This window comes from Thamnophis sirtalis, unplaced genomic scaffold (genome assembly GCF_051295495.1).
Source record: "Thamnophis sirtalis isolate CommonGarterSnake01/CBP01778 unplaced genomic scaffold, rThaSir2_p1.2 scaffold_7, whole genome shotgun sequence".
NCBI lineage: Eukaryota > Metazoa > Chordata > Lepidosauria > Squamata > Natricidae > Thamnophis > Thamnophis sirtalis.
Window position 1 is genome coordinate 40,215,940 of NW_028261387.1, and position 16,252 is coordinate 40,232,191.

At 38.7% G+C, this 16,252-nt stretch overlaps 1 protein-coding gene across 3 annotated transcripts in view; it reads right to left on the reverse strand.

Moving 5' to 3' along the window:
* Positions 1–16,252, reverse strand: part of ARMH1 (armadillo like helical domain containing 1) — a 42,193-nt gene that overhangs the window by 15,614 nt on the left and 10,327 nt on the right. For all 3 annotated transcript variants that reach the window (XM_087719788.1, XM_087719787.1, XM_087719786.1), the window contains exons 2-4: positions 8,038–8,259; positions 7,101–7,169; positions 5,850–6,016 (exon numbers count right to left, since the gene is read on the reverse strand). In XM_087719788.1, the coding sequence (XP_087575914.1) occupies positions 5,850–6,016; positions 7,101–7,169; positions 8,038–8,243 (442 nt within the window). In that variant the 5' untranslated portion in view covers positions 8,244–8,259. The remainder of the gene's footprint in view (positions 1–5,849; positions 6,017–7,100; positions 7,170–8,037; positions 8,260–16,252) is intronic.

Consider the following 16,252-nt stretch of genomic DNA (forward strand, 5'->3'; position numbering starts at 1 on the left):
CAACAGAAAAAGCATCAAAGCCAAAGTGGAAAATCCGTTTAGAACAAAAAATCAAAAAATTAAGGGCAGATGCTAGTAACTTAAAGAACATGCATGAGCAACGGCTTAAAAACAACAAAATCATAGATCGGCTAATCAGAAGATATAGATTGGATACAAGAAACATCAATGAAGCTGTAGAGATTGTAAAACAGCAGATAACAGCAACAGCTAGAAAAATTGAAAGATATGAGGCACGAATCATCCAATATAAACAAAATCAGCAATTTCGATCAGACCAACGGCGTTTTTATCAAAGTCTTAATGTGAATGGTGACACCAAAAATGAAAAACCAGAAAAACAGGCCACAGTTGAATTCTGGAAAGAATTGTGGGAAAATGCAAAGGACTACAACAAAGAAGCAAAGTGGATACATGACTTTGAGAAAAGCATTGGCAACAAACAAATGCAAGTATTAGAAATAACAACTGAGGTGGTCAAAAATCGAGTTAAAAAGTTAAAGAATTGGACATCACCTGGAAAGGACCAATTACATGGTTTCTGGCTCAAATATCTGACCAGTTTACATGCAATATTGGCCAGGCAACTGAATGAAATTTTACAAAAGGGCCAAATTGATGAATGGTTGACAACTGGAAAAACATACTTGATTCAGAAAGATGCAACTAAAGGAACAACACCTGAAAACTACAGACAAATAACATGCTTGCCAACAACCTTCAAATTACTCACAGGCATTATTGCAGATAACATGATGGATTATTTGGAAACAAACAACATCTTGCCAGTAGAGCAAAAAGGCAACAAAAGAAGGAGCAGGGGCACAAAAGATCAGCTTCTAATTGATAAAATGATATTAGAAAATTGTAAGAACGGAAAAATGAACTTGAATATGGTCTGGATTGATTACAAAAAGGCATTTGACTCACTGCCACATAGTTGGATCATAAAATGCTTAGAAACAACTGGCATTAGCAAAAATATTACATCCTTTACTGAAAAGGCGATGAAACAATGGAGAACTGAGTTGGCAGTAGGGAATGAGATCTACGGAATGGTTAATATCAAGCGAGGAATTTTCCAGGGTGATTCACTTTCACCTCTTCTCTTCATCATCGCAATGATCCCACTATCAGTAATCTTAAAAAAAATGAAATTAGGCTACCAAACAGCCAAAGAAGCTGAAAATTTTTTGCATTTTCTATATATGGATGATTTGAAACTCTATGGAAAGTCAGAAATAGAAATCCAATCATTGACAAACACAGTCCGAGTATTCAGCACCGATATTTCAATGCAGTTTGGCATGGAAAAATGCGCCACTGTATCCATAAAAAGGGGCAAAATCACTGCATGTGAGGGAATTGAAATGCCCAATGGCCAATTAATTAAATGCAAAGAAAATGAAGCCTACAAATACTTAGGCATTCTGCAGTTGGATAACATCAAGCATGGAGAAGTAAAAACTATTGTCAGGCGAGAGTACACCAACAGAGTTAGGAAAATTTTGAAATCTAAATTGAATGGTGGAAATACAATCAAGGCCATAAATACCTGGGCAATACCAGTTATAAGATACACAGCTGGTATAGTTAACTGGACACAAGCTGATTTGGACCTTTTGGACCGAAAAACCAGGAAACTAATGACAATGCACTACAGTTTACATCCACGTGGTGATACTGATAGACTATATCTGCCCCGAAAATCAGGTGGCAGAGGATTATTACAAGTGAAGCAAACAGTTGAAGAAGAAAAACATGCACTGGCTGATTATTTAAAAGAAAGTCAAGAACATCTATTAATCGAAGTAAAGAACAAAAATCTACTGAAGGCCCAACAGACGAAACAAGAATACAGAAAAGATGTGATAAAATCAAGAATGGAGAGTTGGCAGAACAAAGCACTGCATGGCCAATTTCTGGAAAAAATAAAAGATAAAGTGGACAGTGAACAAACTTGGTTATGGTTAACAACAGGTACATTAAAGAAAGAAACAGAGTCACTAATCCTGGCTGCACAAGAACAAGCTATCCGCACAAATGCCATTAAGGCCAAAATCGAAAAATCCTCTGATGATGTCAAATGCAGACTTTGCAAAGAAACTGATGAAACTGTTGATCACATACTCAGCTGCTGTAAAAAAATTGTGCAGACTGATTATAAATTGCGGCACAATTCAGTAGCACAAATGATCCATTGGAATTTGTGCAAAAATTATAATATTAAAACAGCAACAAACTGGTGGGAACATCAGCCTGAAAAAGTCCCCGAAAATCAGATGGTCAAGATCTTGTGGGATTTCCATATACAAACTGACAAAATACTGGCGCATAATACACCAGACATCACACTGGTTGAGAAAAATAAGGTTACAATCATAGACATCGCAATACCAGGTGATAGCAGGGTCGCCGAGAAGGAACATGAAAAAATCGCAAGATACCAGGACTTAAAAATCGAAATTCAACGACTATGGCACAAACCAGCAGTGATAATTCCAGTGGTAATTGGCACACTGGGTGCTATACCAAAAGCACTGGAATTACATTTAAAACAGTTAAAAATTGACGAAATCACCATCAGTCAAATGCAAAAAGCTGCACTGCTTGGAACTGCACGCATATTATGAAAATACGTTACGAGGTCCTAGGCCCCTGGGTGGGGCCCGACTAGTAACCAATGCCAAATCCGGCGAAACAACTGGCCGCTGTGATACAATTGTACAATAACAACAACAATAATAACAACAACAATAGTAATAATAAAAATCACAAAGTACTGGGACTTGCAAATTGAAGTTGAGCGACTGTGGAAAAAGAAATCGTGTGTTGTCCCGATTGTAATTGGAACCCTTGGAGCAATACTTAAAGGGCTACCTTGCTATTTTGAAATTTTAAATTTATCAAACTTAAACATTCTGATTCTACAAAAAACCACCCTACTCGGAACAGCTTATATCCTCCGACATTACCTTAACAGTTCCTAGGTCCTTGGTTAGGACTCGAGCTGTTGAGCTATCAACCAGCCCCAAAGGCTGTGAATCTCACCAAAGATTAACCACATATAATAATAAGAAAGAAGTAATTGAAAAGCATGCTGAAAATTGGAAAAACAAAGCTATGCATAGCCAATATTTGAAAAATATTGAAGGCAAAGCTGACCAAAAGCTAACTTGGAACTGGTTAAGATCAGGAGCACTGAAAAAAGAAACAGAAGGCTTTATTTTGGCAGTTCAAAAACAAGTCTTAGGCACAAACTGCATGAAGGCAAAAATACCACCAACAGCAAATGTCGCCTCTGTAATGAGAAAGATGAGACAGTTGACCACATGATCAGTGGGTGCAGCAAAATTTCACAAACTGACTACCTACAACGCCATGACCGCATTGCTAAGATCATTCACTGGAAATTGTGCCAAAAGTTTGGATCTGAGTACAGCAAAAACCACTGGGAACATCAGGTTCAGAAGGTTTTAGAGAATGAGAAAGGCAAGATCTTGTGGGAATTCAGAATTCAGACTGACAGGCACTTGGCCCACAACACACCTGACATAATAGTTGAAAAGAAAAAAGTATGGTTCATTGACATTGCAACACCTGGAGATGTACGAATTGAAGATAAACGGTAAGAAAAAATCACAAAGTACCGGACTTGCAAATTGAAGTTGAGCAACTGTGGAAAAAGAAATTGTGTGTTGTCCCGATTGTAATTGGAGCCCTTGGAGCAATACCTAAAGGGCTACCTTGCTATTTGGAAAATTTAAATTTATCAGACTTAAACATTCTGATTCTACAAAAAACCACCCTACTCGGAACAGCTTATATCCTCCGACAGTTCCTAGGTCCTTGGTTAGGACTCGAGCTGTTCCTAGGTCCTTGGTTAGGACTCGAGCTGTTGAGCTACCAACCAGCCCCAAGGGCTGTGAATCTCACCAAAGATTAACCACATAATAATAATAATAAATTTAAATTTATCAGACTTGAACATTCTGATTCTACAAACAACCACCCTAACTTGGAACAGCTTATATCCTCTGATGTTACCTTAACAGTACCAGTACTTAGGTCCTTGGTTAGGACTCGAGCTGTTGAGCTACCAACCAGGCCCAAAAGCTGTGAATCTCACCAAAGATTAATGACATAATAATAATAAAAAAGAACAGCAGTGTCAAACTCGATTTCATTGAGGGCCGCATCAAGAGTGTGTTTGACCTCAGGGGTCTTGATGGGCGTGGCCAGGGTGGGCATGGCCAGCTCAATGTCACTCGTGTCAGGGGTGCCTGTGGTGGCCCAAAAGCTCTGTCAGTGAAAACGGGCTCCCAAACTCTGTTTTCGGCTGCAACAACTTCCTGCAACCCTCTGCTGGCAAAAACAGAGCTTGGGAGGGCTGCCCGTGGCCCTCCTGAGTTCAATTTTCACTAGCAGAGGCATCATGCGCCAGTCCTTTGCTGTTTCAGGACGGCTCTGTGGGACAGATATAAGCATTCCGTGGGCCGGATCCAGGCCCTGAGTTTGACACCCCTGCTATAGAGGGCAGGGGTGAGGGGGAAGAGCTATCAATGATTTAGGAGACCCAGCTCTGAAGAACTGCAATAAATAATTATATTTGAAAAATTGATTGGAAGTGTTGAATGACCTAGTTGGACAATTGGTCAAAATTCTTATCTGACATTGGATATAATGCTGCAGGTTCCCAGTCTACGTGCAATGTAGTATTTGACACTAGTACCATATTATTGATAATGTTTTCTTTTCTACTCCTTTAGAGCAGTTTTTCTTTCTGCTACCAGTAGTTACAAAATACCATAGTCATGCATGAAGGTCAAAATTCAATTCAGATGACAGACAAACTCAGTATAACATTAAATGTGTAAATGATAGACATTAGGTTTCTAAAATGGAAATATCAACAGATAAGGAATGCAGATGATTTGGGGGATTACATTAAATAGTTTTTGAGAATAATTTAATTCTATAACCCTAATAATGATTAATCTCCTAAATACTTTTTCAGTTTTTAAGATATCAAATTTGTCCTAAATGCTACAGACTATATATGTGCTGTTGTGGAAGCAAGGAACTATTCTTTGAAATATCTGGCATTTTAAGTAGGCAGGTTTCTGAAACTGTGCTAGTTAAAGCCTACAATTCTTACAATCCAACTAACTTGGTTGGATTTCCATCTCAACTGCACAAACTCTTGTGTGTTTGTTTTATAAAAAAACTAAGTGTTATTTATGGATAGATGCCAAATGTTGCCAAATTACATCTTCTGGCATCCTCGTAATTGGCTGGGATTGTGAGAATTTGTGATTCAGCATCTGGTCTCTACATGTTATGTATCCATATTTTAGAGAAAAGGATGAACTGAATAGATGATATATAGAGATATAGAAAAGATATATATATGAACATATTGTAGATATAGATACATGGATACTGTATAGAGATCTAGAGATCTATGATAATAGAATTAATTTTTCATATTCTAGTAGTTTGAATACTCAAAGGGAATTTCAGAAAGATATTATTTTGCAGCAATTTCAAAAGGGAATTATGCTTCAATTAACTCAATGCATGGCTCTAACATACTGCAATAAAGAAAAAAATACCATAATACCTTGTTGAAGGAAAACATTCTTATGAAGACCAAAGACTTCTAGTATTTTAAAATGAATGTAAATTGGATCACTGAGATGATTTATCATTCTGCTGAATTACAGAAGGGAAGAAATTATTTTCTTTCCATGAGATTCAGACAGGAAAGATTTTAATTGTGTGAGAAAATAATTATCCTGATACTTGAAATAGTCTTTCTTAAACAACAGATGTTGAAATAAGCCTACCATAGCTTTCACAGATAAGCTCTTTGAATTTCCTGCCAGATTTTGCCACTAACTGAAGAAGTTTTACAGACTCCATTTTGTCTTCCTCTTTCAGTTGTTTCAGCCCAAGTATTTCCAATAATGTGAGGATACCACCAATTTCTAGGAATTCAAGAAGATACCGCTGGCTGCAAAAATTTAAAGAACAAAACAAAAGGCTTTATGGCAATTCTGTGTGTGCGCGCATGGCATGCATGTCTGTAAAAAGAATACTATTTAATACCACTTCACTTAGTCCTAGAGATGTTGATGCCTTCTTAGAAAACTGTCATCATTCTCAATGTTTTTCTTTTTCTTTTTTGTGATGACATACAAGTTAGCAATACTTTTAACACAGAAAATTAGAAATTTCAATTTCCATTTAACATGTAGCAATTTGCATCCCCTCCAGACAAACTGAAGAGGATAGTGGTTCAGGTTTCATCAAAAGGCTTTCAAGGGTTATTTCTGGAATTGCTTCTGTCTATAATATGCAATTATACTGCATTATTTCAAATATGGTAAAATCTGCAAGTGTATTATAAAAGATTATATAACATTTCTCCAATCTGGGATAGGCTACTATTCAGGCAGTGTACACTTGATGATACCAAAGAATATTTAAAACAGTAATCATATTTTATTTTCAAGAACTTGTAAATAAACAAATGTCTTCAGAAAGCAAAGTGCCGAAAAGAGAGATTCATCAAACAAGAAAATAAAGAAGCATAACCAACAGAACTTCCTATACAGTTAGTCCTTGACTTAGAACCATTCATTTGGTGACCATTTGAAGTTACAACAGCACTGGAAAAAGTGAGGTATGACCATTTTTAACACTGATGATTGTTGCAGCATTCCTGTGGTCATGTGATCAAAATTTGGACACTTAGCAACTGGCATTTATTTATGGATGCAAGTGTCCCAGAGTCATGACCACCTTTTGCGCTCTCCTGGCAAGCAAAGTCAATGATTCAATTAACAACTATGCTACTAACTTAACAATTGTTAACTGATTCACTTAACGATTGTAGAAAGAAATATTATAAAATGGGGCAACATTCAATTTACAACTATTTTGCTTAGTAACAGAAATTTTGGGCTCCTAAGTCAAAAACTATTTGTATATCATTTGATACCACAAGAACATAAAGAACATTCCTTCTTTCAACAACATAGAAGACTAAAAATTGTAAGATTCCTCCGACTCCTGAAAATGGTACATTTACTTACCCACTTGCAGCTGAAAGGAAGATACCAATTGATTTTAACTGTTTTTCCAGGCATGTTCCATACATATAGCTATTATGACTTAGTTAAGGTTTTTATTTTAATATATTCTGAATAAACCTTAGCTGAATTTATTTTTCCTTATCCTCTTTGCTCTTTTTAAAGCCATTTACAAAAATTCTGTGTATGGGCTTAACAAACTATATTTATGTTATAATAAATGTATTAGATTTAATAAACTATCAAACAGGCTATTTATTTTGTCATGAAACAATAAAAATAGCGAATTTTCAGAATTTGTTTCTGTATCTGTTGTGGCCTGCAGAGCTGGCAGCAGAGTCAAACAGCGAGGAGGTTGGGGAGGAACATGAGCCAGTCCTAGGGGATGAGGAAAGCTCAGATGTGGGCTCTATGTTGGAGGCAGAGAGGGAGCTATACAGCAGTGAGGCAGAGGAATAGTTGGTGCCTGTTCCCAGTGTGCACATGCGCAGAGCTGCCAGAAGACAAGAACAACTAAGAAAGGAGAGTCAACTTAGGAGTAAAGCCACACTTTGGAGGTGATTGGCCTCTCCCATAAGAAACAAAAGAGCAGCAAACAGGGAGTTCGCCCTCCTGGGTTTGGAAACTAGTTACTTGGCAGCTTTCCAAATGAGATAAGGTTCGTGTTGATAAACATTTCTATGAAAGACTGTTTGCTAAACCTTGCTGACTTGTGAATGAAAGGAATTCACAGTTGTGTAAATAAAAAGGGTTTTGCTGGGACCAAGACTTTGCTTCTTGCTTTTTAAGGAAGCCTGGGTCAGAACAGTATCTGAGACTACATCTTTCAAAACTGTACTTCTTGGTGTAATTAAATAGTGTATAGCCCATCCTAGTAATTTCAACATTGTTTCACAGTATTTCCTTGTTCTACCTGACCATCAATTCTCCAAATGGATACGTTAGCCGGAGCCAGGCAGTTATTCGTGCCAGAAACAAACTGGCTCCCTGAGAGAATTCTTTCTCAAGTTCTGGACCAGTCTTGCCTTGGTTAGCAAGAATGAAATTTTGAAGAATATGTTTTCGAGTAACTTTGTTAGCACTATCCCATTCTTGTAGGAAAGTTATTAATCTACTGATTGCTGCTTGCTCCTTTATAGAAGTCATGTCCGGTATGGTTTTTCTAGTGAGAAAAGAAAAAGAGAGATTAAAACTTTATTAGGTTAATATTTTATATTCTGTAAGCCGCCTTGAGTTGCCATGGGCAAATAGGTAGCAATAAATAAATAAATAAATAAATAAATAAATGTTTGCAACCTCAGAAAATGCTCAGACATTCTATCTAGTTTGATGACTTAAAACAGACAAGAAGTCCTTTCTAAGTTTCATCATATACAGCTTTGCAAAATAACTACATACTTTCATATTTTTGAAAGAACTTGCTCACATATTTTTAATTTGATAACTTTATTCCTAATACGTCATCTTCCTTCATCTCTGATAAGAACATCTGCCAATAAAAAAATATTCTTTTGTGAATGAGTTTAAACATTGGCAAACTTGTAGAAAAATTCATTTTCTTTTTTATAAGTTAAACAAAGATGACATTAAGATCCAAATTAGCTAACTTTCTCCGATTAGCTTTCCTAATCTGCCCATTGAAGAATATTAATTATACCTTAATTGTAGCCAATTTATTATCTCAATTTTGACATTTCCTCAAATGGTCTTAAAAATCCAACAAATTATTTGGATTATCTCCTGGTTCAGGATTTTGAACAGCAATGAAAATGGCAGTTGGACTTACCTGAACTGCATGTTTAGAAGAAAAGTATGGGAGGAGTAACCAATGGGTATTAACCCAGCCCTCTTGCCTGGGAGACTGAGGTAATCTTTTGAGGCCACACCTATGGTCCTCCTCTGACCTCCCCAGATTAACCGATGGATCGTAGCAGAGCACCTGAAAGGAAGGACAGACAAGAACAGCACAACACACATCCTTCCTATCTGCTATAGCTTGACCCTGGAACTCACTCAGGCTCCCTAGGTGCTGGGCACCCTACATCAGGGGGGGGGGGAAGTGACTCCTCCCACACCTTTCTTCTAAACATGCAGTTCAGGTAAGTCCAACTGCCAGTTTCCGAAGTGAAGGTGTGGGAGGAGTAACCAATGGGACATACCAAAGCTAGATGTCCTGGGAGGGATTAGATGGGCCTGAGCCCCCCGGAGAGGACTCCCTGCAATACCCTCCTGCCGAAGCAGCATCCGTGGAGGCGTAAGCGTCTAGCCGGTAATGCCTAATGAAAGGCGAGGGAGAAGACCAGGTGGCAGCCCGGCAGATCTCCTCTATGGGTGCCTGGGTGGACCAGGCTGCTGAGGTGGCCGCACTTGTGGTGGAGTGCGCTGTGATGCCCTCTGGGACCTAGAGTCCCCATGCCCCGTAGGCCTAAGAAATGGCCGCTCTAATCCACCTGCTGATGGTGGCCAGAGAGACCTTGGCCCCCCGGGTGGATGGCTGGCAGGACACGAAAAGGGCCTCCAAATGCCTAAAGGGAGCCGTGCGCTTCAGGTATATGCGCAAGGCTCTTCTGACGTCCAATTTGTGCCAGGATCTCTCCCTCTCCCTGGAGAGTTGGGGACAGAAATCCGGCAGAACTATCTCTAGGGCCCTGTGAAACAGGGAGTTAACCTTGGGCATGAATGCAGGGTCCAATCTGAGGATGACCCGGTTCTCTAGGAAGGTGCAGAGGTCCGCCCTGCTGGAGAGAGCGTTGCTCTCAGACATTCTCCTGGCTGAGGTGATGGCAACCAGGAAAACGACCTTAAGGGTCAGAAACTGAAGGGAAACCTCCCTCAATGGTTCAAACGGTGCCTCCGTCAAGGCTTGGAGGACCGTGGGTAGGTCCCAGGTGGGGAGTCGATGGACCTCTGAGGGTTTCAGATTCGCCGCCCCTTTGAGGAAATGCCTTAGTACCGGATGTTGGGACAAGGGGGGAGCATTCATCCCCCCCAAACCATAGAGAGGGCGGAGACCTGTCTTCTAAGGGTGCTGGTGGCCAGACCCTTCTCGTGTCCCTCCTGGAGGAAATCCAGAACCTGTGGGACAGAGGCCAAAGCTGGGCGGAGACCTTTAGCTCGGCACCAGTCCACGAAGGTCACCCAGGAGGCGTTGTAAATGCGAGTGGTGGACTGTCTCCTGGACGCCTCCACTGTCCTGATGATGGATCCCTGGGGCTCTGGGCCTGGCATCCCTTTCCTAGCCGCCTCCGCCATTTACTCACAGTTTTTTGGTGCCACCAACCTCCTCTTTGCTCAGCCGGCCTTTAAAGGTGGGGGTGGATTCAATCTTCTGACCCTGAATCCTCTTTCTTCTTTCTTCTGCTGCTAGTCTGCGGCCTGGATTGCCAGCAGGCACCGCTCCAGAGCACTCCCCGGATCACCGGCGGAGTAGATCCTGGATGAAGCCTCTTCCGGCTTCACTGGTGCCTCCTGAGCGCTTTCGGCGTCCGTAGGAGAATGCCGATCACGCGCTCACCCACGTGCTCTTCAAGATGGCGGCGGCAAGATGGAGACCGCTGACCTGCGGTCCGAGCCTCCTCCTGGAGCTGTGGCACAATGGGGCGATCTCCGAGGGATCCCCGGGCCTTGCAGGTCTTCATCGGCCCCCTCAGAAGCCGCACGGTCGCTGCTGATGCCTCCGCAATGCGGAGGCTTCCTCCCCCTTAACGCAACCATCTGGTCACTCGGGGTGCGCGCACACGCTGGCAAGCGGCAAGGCTTATATCCAGCAGCGCAGAGCACGGCAGAGGAGAGGTGGAATTGAAGAAGCTGTAAGGTAAAATCCTGTAGATAAGCGATCCTGTAAGAAAAATACTCCTGAATCTTCGAAGTGAAGGGAGAGTCACAGTAACGTTCCTTTCAGGCCGGAGACTGAGGTTAATCTGGGGAGATCAGAGGAGGACCATAGGTGTGGCCTCAAAAGATTACCTCAGTCTCCTAGGCAAGAGGGCTGGGTTAATACCCATTGGTTACTCCTCCCACACCTTCACTTTGGAAACCTACCGTATTGTTTCTTTCTGATATTTAACAGAAATATTTCAAGACCAGAATCCAAGCCAACTTTCAATTACATAGTTTTAGATTTACTAGCCAATAGCCTGATTCAAGATGTTGGCAGACTTGGTGAAGTGATTCAGAATGGTTAATTAAAATAGATCCAAAGCAAACTCCCTACACAGCCATTTTGGCAGTAATATTATTATTTTTCCACTAATCTCCTTTACTAAAGATTATTCACAGCTCTGGTTTCTTCATGCTTCCCTTTTATCTTATATCTTAATATTTTCATAATTTTGCAGCATTTTTTCAATCCCAAACGAAAACATTTTCACACCTTGCAGCTTGATAATAAATGCACATTTAACAAGAACACTGAACCATTTATTTATGTTCTAAACATGGGACAAAAACTCACATTTAATTCTTACACAAGAATGTTGATATAACAGTTAGAAAAAAACTACAATTGGGGCAACATTAAACCTATGTAAATAATTTATAAAATCTTCAAAACCAAACCAGTCCTGACAAAAGCACAGAAATCCATTACAAAATTAGGAAACTGATCTGTAGGAGCAGGGTGGGTTGCTGATGGTTTTACTACTGGTTCGTAACCCTGTTCAATGTAAATTGTTCTTCGCCCATGCGGAGAACAATTCACAGTGAACTGCGCATGCGCAGTCACTAAAAACCAAAATGGTGGCGGCCCAGCAGTGGCAAGGGAACCGGTTCGGAGACTTGGCAGGCCTGAGTCGCTGCCGGTTCTGCGACCCAGGCCTGAATTCCATTACTGGTTCAGCTGAACCAGGAGCAACCCTACTCTGTGTAAGAGCTTTTGGAGAAAAAAAGTTCAGAATAAATCAGTTTTTTCAGAGTTGTGACTGAAAATGCATTAGCCATAACTAATATTTGTGCTGACAAGAGAACAAAATGTAAAGTTCAATCATTTCATTTACAGAAAATTTCTGAACTGTTACTTATAGCTAATACTTATATTTAAAAAATACAAATTTTATTAAGCCATACTTATTTAATTTATAGTACAATTTGGCATATGTACTATATGTCCTCAAAGTTACTATGAAGAACTTTAAAACCTAAAACAAGCCCCTATTCATATAATGGATTTCCCTTTTTTGTTGTAAACAGAGAATTCTGTCACTATTTTAAAAAGAGAATAAAGTTATTCAACATAAGGATAAACAATCAGAAGATAAAAAAGTAGTAGATTCTAGGTATAGAATCTATTCTAAAGAAATCTACTCCAAACTGAAATAAATATATTATAAATATTTATAAGAGCTCTAAAAGTATCAATTTAAGACTCCATTATTATTGATAATAATTAATACCACATAATACATAATATGTAGAGTTCAACTTCCACTTCTTCCACTAAAGGGATTGGAAAGTGAAATTTAATTCCTTTCTATCTTTCAACTTTCACGGCCCTTATGTCTGCCTTCAGACAGTTAGTGAAGGAACGGTTTTGGAGAGGCAATAGAATCATTTAATAATGATAGAAAAGAAATAACGAGTAAATAAAGTCCCTTTGCACAAGATAGATTTCTCCTGATTCTACACTGGATTTCACCCACACTGTGAATAGGAAACCAAATGATGAGAAATAGTATATTCTGAACAAAATGATCAAATAATCATAAATTCAGTATGATAATTTTAGCCTTTGGGAACTCCAAGCCAATAGGTTAAATTGGTTAATTATTGCATATGTCAGACTGTATCAGCCAGTGCTATGGACCATTTTCTTCTTACTAGATTTGGTTTTTTTAATGACATCCAACTAGCTGAAAAATATATTGTTCATCTTAATGCTTAACAGTCATAATTTCAGAACCTTAGGAAATAGAAACCAGCAATTCTATTAATTTTAATTAGGCTGTCTTCCCAGAAACAGCTCTAGCAAATTTAATAAAATGTTACCCTATTGCTTAAATCCCTCCATTAACTACATTTTCTAATTTAGCTAACAAGAAATGAGATATGGAGACTATAGCCAGAGTAAGCTAACAGTACTGTAGGCTATTTTCTTATACAATTCTCTTTTCATAGCACATCTACTATTTATTTTTAGATAAATAACATTTCGGAACTACACTTCTATATATTACCGGACTATAACCTGAATTCATTAGATCTCTTTTTCAAACTTTTCTGTATAATTCTCCAAATATTATTATTTGTAGTTATTTGAATAATGTCTAAAATATATTGATTCTTGAAGGCTGCCTATTTATTCCACATGACAATTAACATAAACATTACTTTTTTATATTCAGCTGAGACTTGGGATATTTTTTGTCTTACTAAAGCAGTGTTTCCCAAAGTGTGGTACGCGTACCCCCAGGGGTACGGGAAGAGTTTGGTGGGGGTACGTGTTGTATCCGGTTTTAACAGAAAAAGTCCTGAAATACATTTTGCCTTTTTCAACTTCATATTTATGCGAAGTTGCTTTTTCTGCATTTGTAGACATTAAGTTGAAAAAAAGGAACAGACTATTGGACGTGGAACCGCATCTCAGATTAAAATTAACAACCAGGGAACCAAATTATGATGATCTGTCATCTCAACATAAACAATTTCATCCTTCTCATTGAATCAAATAAATGTTCTTTATAATATAACTTTCGTTTATTTTGCATATGTAACAAAAAATAAATAAATAAATATATTTTGATTTTTATTAAAGCATATGTTTTTTATGAGGGGTACTCAGCGTTACGAAAATTATAGAAGGGGTACACATATGTCAAAAGTTTGGGAAACACTGTACTAAAGTATTAAGTTGGTTAAAAGTATCAAGTAGTCTTTCCATTAATACCATAATTAAACTTGAAAATTGGAGGTATTATATAACTCTTAAAGGCAAGAAGCTCTAAAATATAACTTTCAGTTGGTGATCAGTATCCTTTTGTTTGTCATCTTTTCTTGATTATTAATTTCTGGCAACCATGCCAAATGATTCAACTGCGTAAAATATTATACACAACTGTTTAGCACGTTGTCCTAATTGATCTATCCATGATATATTTATTCATGTTTGGGTTCTTATTTTGTCCAAATAAACCCTTTTGCTAGATGTTTAATGGAATCTAACAATTTAAAATTTACACAATACCATTGGGGGGAAAAACTAAGAAATCCAAGAACTGGTTTGGTTGCACAAACATCTCTCTGATAAACTGAAAGACAAAAAGGATAAGTACAGGCTAGGAAGAAGGCGGGGCTTAGCAGTGAGAAGACGGACTTTCAGGCATTTCCTGAATGACCATCTACACCGGAGTCTTCTTTGGAGGATTCTTTTGAATCTAAGCTGTCCCGTAGAGACAGTGACGTGGGAGAAACTCCAGTGGTCCCAGAGATGTTCGCAAAATCTCTGGGAACCTAAGGAAAGCCTTCCTAATCCAGTGACTTCCGGATCGGCTTAGATGCCGACTGCAACTGCCATAGCCCAGACAGAGAACTGAATATGAACATGCCGTTTGATGTGAGTTTTAAATCCTTTTTTCTTGTTGGAAAGAGAACACCCTAAATTTGGAAACTTAGTTTAAAATAAGGCTGATAAGTGAGAAAAGCGGCGGTGATAAATGTTTGCCACTTGGAAGTTTATTTTTCTGTTCCTTTTTTTTAATTCCTGGAAGCCGGGCTGGACTTTCTTGTAATTCGAATCGGCTTTTTGCGTTCCTTCTCTTTGTTGTCGATACCTTTAACTTTGAATCTAATGGGGCACTAAATCTTAAACTTAAAGTGCTTTGAAGATCTGGTTTCTTTTTTTTTTTTGGTTTCTTTTTCTTCGTTGCCTTTTAGCCCTTTTGATGTTTTTTTTTAACAATTAGTAATTAACAAACGGAACGGACTAAAACAAGCTGTAAACTACAAACTACAAGCCAACACTGCCATCTTGTGGACTCGAACTTTGTCATTAAAATCCCCCCTGTAATGCATTTGATTTACGTGTTTACGCAGCTGGGAACCTGTGAGATAAAACAGCAAAGCTGAGCGTGACCTTGAAGAGACTCTTATCTTAGGGGGGGGGGGGGAAAGAGTCCGGAAAAAATCATTTGTTTTAGCTTGTTGACATCCTTTCATCTCCCAACACCATTCTCATATTACCGGCTGTGGAGACATCGACACTGAGTTTTTCCTTTTTGATCATCACCCTCGACCTTTTGATCTTTTACATTTTTTTTTCTTTTCCGTTTTGATTATTCTTTTTAACCTTTGGATCACCTCTTGACTATTTACATTTTTTCTGCTTCTTTCTTTTCTCACTTGTAATTGAAGCACCCCTTCTCCCCTTTTTGGAGGGGGGGTGTCTTCCTTTTTTTTTACTATTTCATACTCTCTTATTTATATATATATATTTAATTGCATTCTACTGCATTTCATCTTTGAAAAAAAAAGTTTCCTCTTCTTTCCTTCCTTTTCTCTCCCTTCTCTCTTTTCATTCCCTTTCTCTTTTCTCCCCTTTCTTATCTCCCCCCCCTCTCCTCTGTGTACTTTACGTACTTAATCCACTATACTTATAACCCTCCACCCTCTAATACTAATTGGCTATGAGCAGAAAAGCAGCTGCCTCTGGCTTTATATCAACCCCTGCCCCCTCACCTGTGGGAGGCCAGAGGACAACACAGACGATGTCCCATCAGGAAAAAGAGAAGCCAACTTTGAAACACTTATACAAATGATGCAGAAAATGCAAGCAGGAAACGATACCCTTGTAAAAAAAATGGAGGCAATGGAACAACAAAACCAAAGCATAGTGCAAAAAGTTGATAATATGGAAGGAAAAGTAGAAAGTATACACAACTGGATGCTGAAATATGAAAATAGGATTCAAAAAATTGAAAATAAGATTCAAGAAGGAGAGAAGAAAACTGAAAAGCTAGAGATCAGACTAAGTGATGTAGAAAGAGAGAGCAGTGGAATATTAAGATGGGAGATGGACAGGTCTGAATTTTTTTTAAGATTTCAAAACATAGAAGAAGAAAAAGGAGAGGACTTAGTTCAGATAATTTCAAATATTTTGATAGATGTTCTGGGGATGTCCCAGGACCAAATAAAAGAAACAATCGATGAGACTCTTAGAGTATACA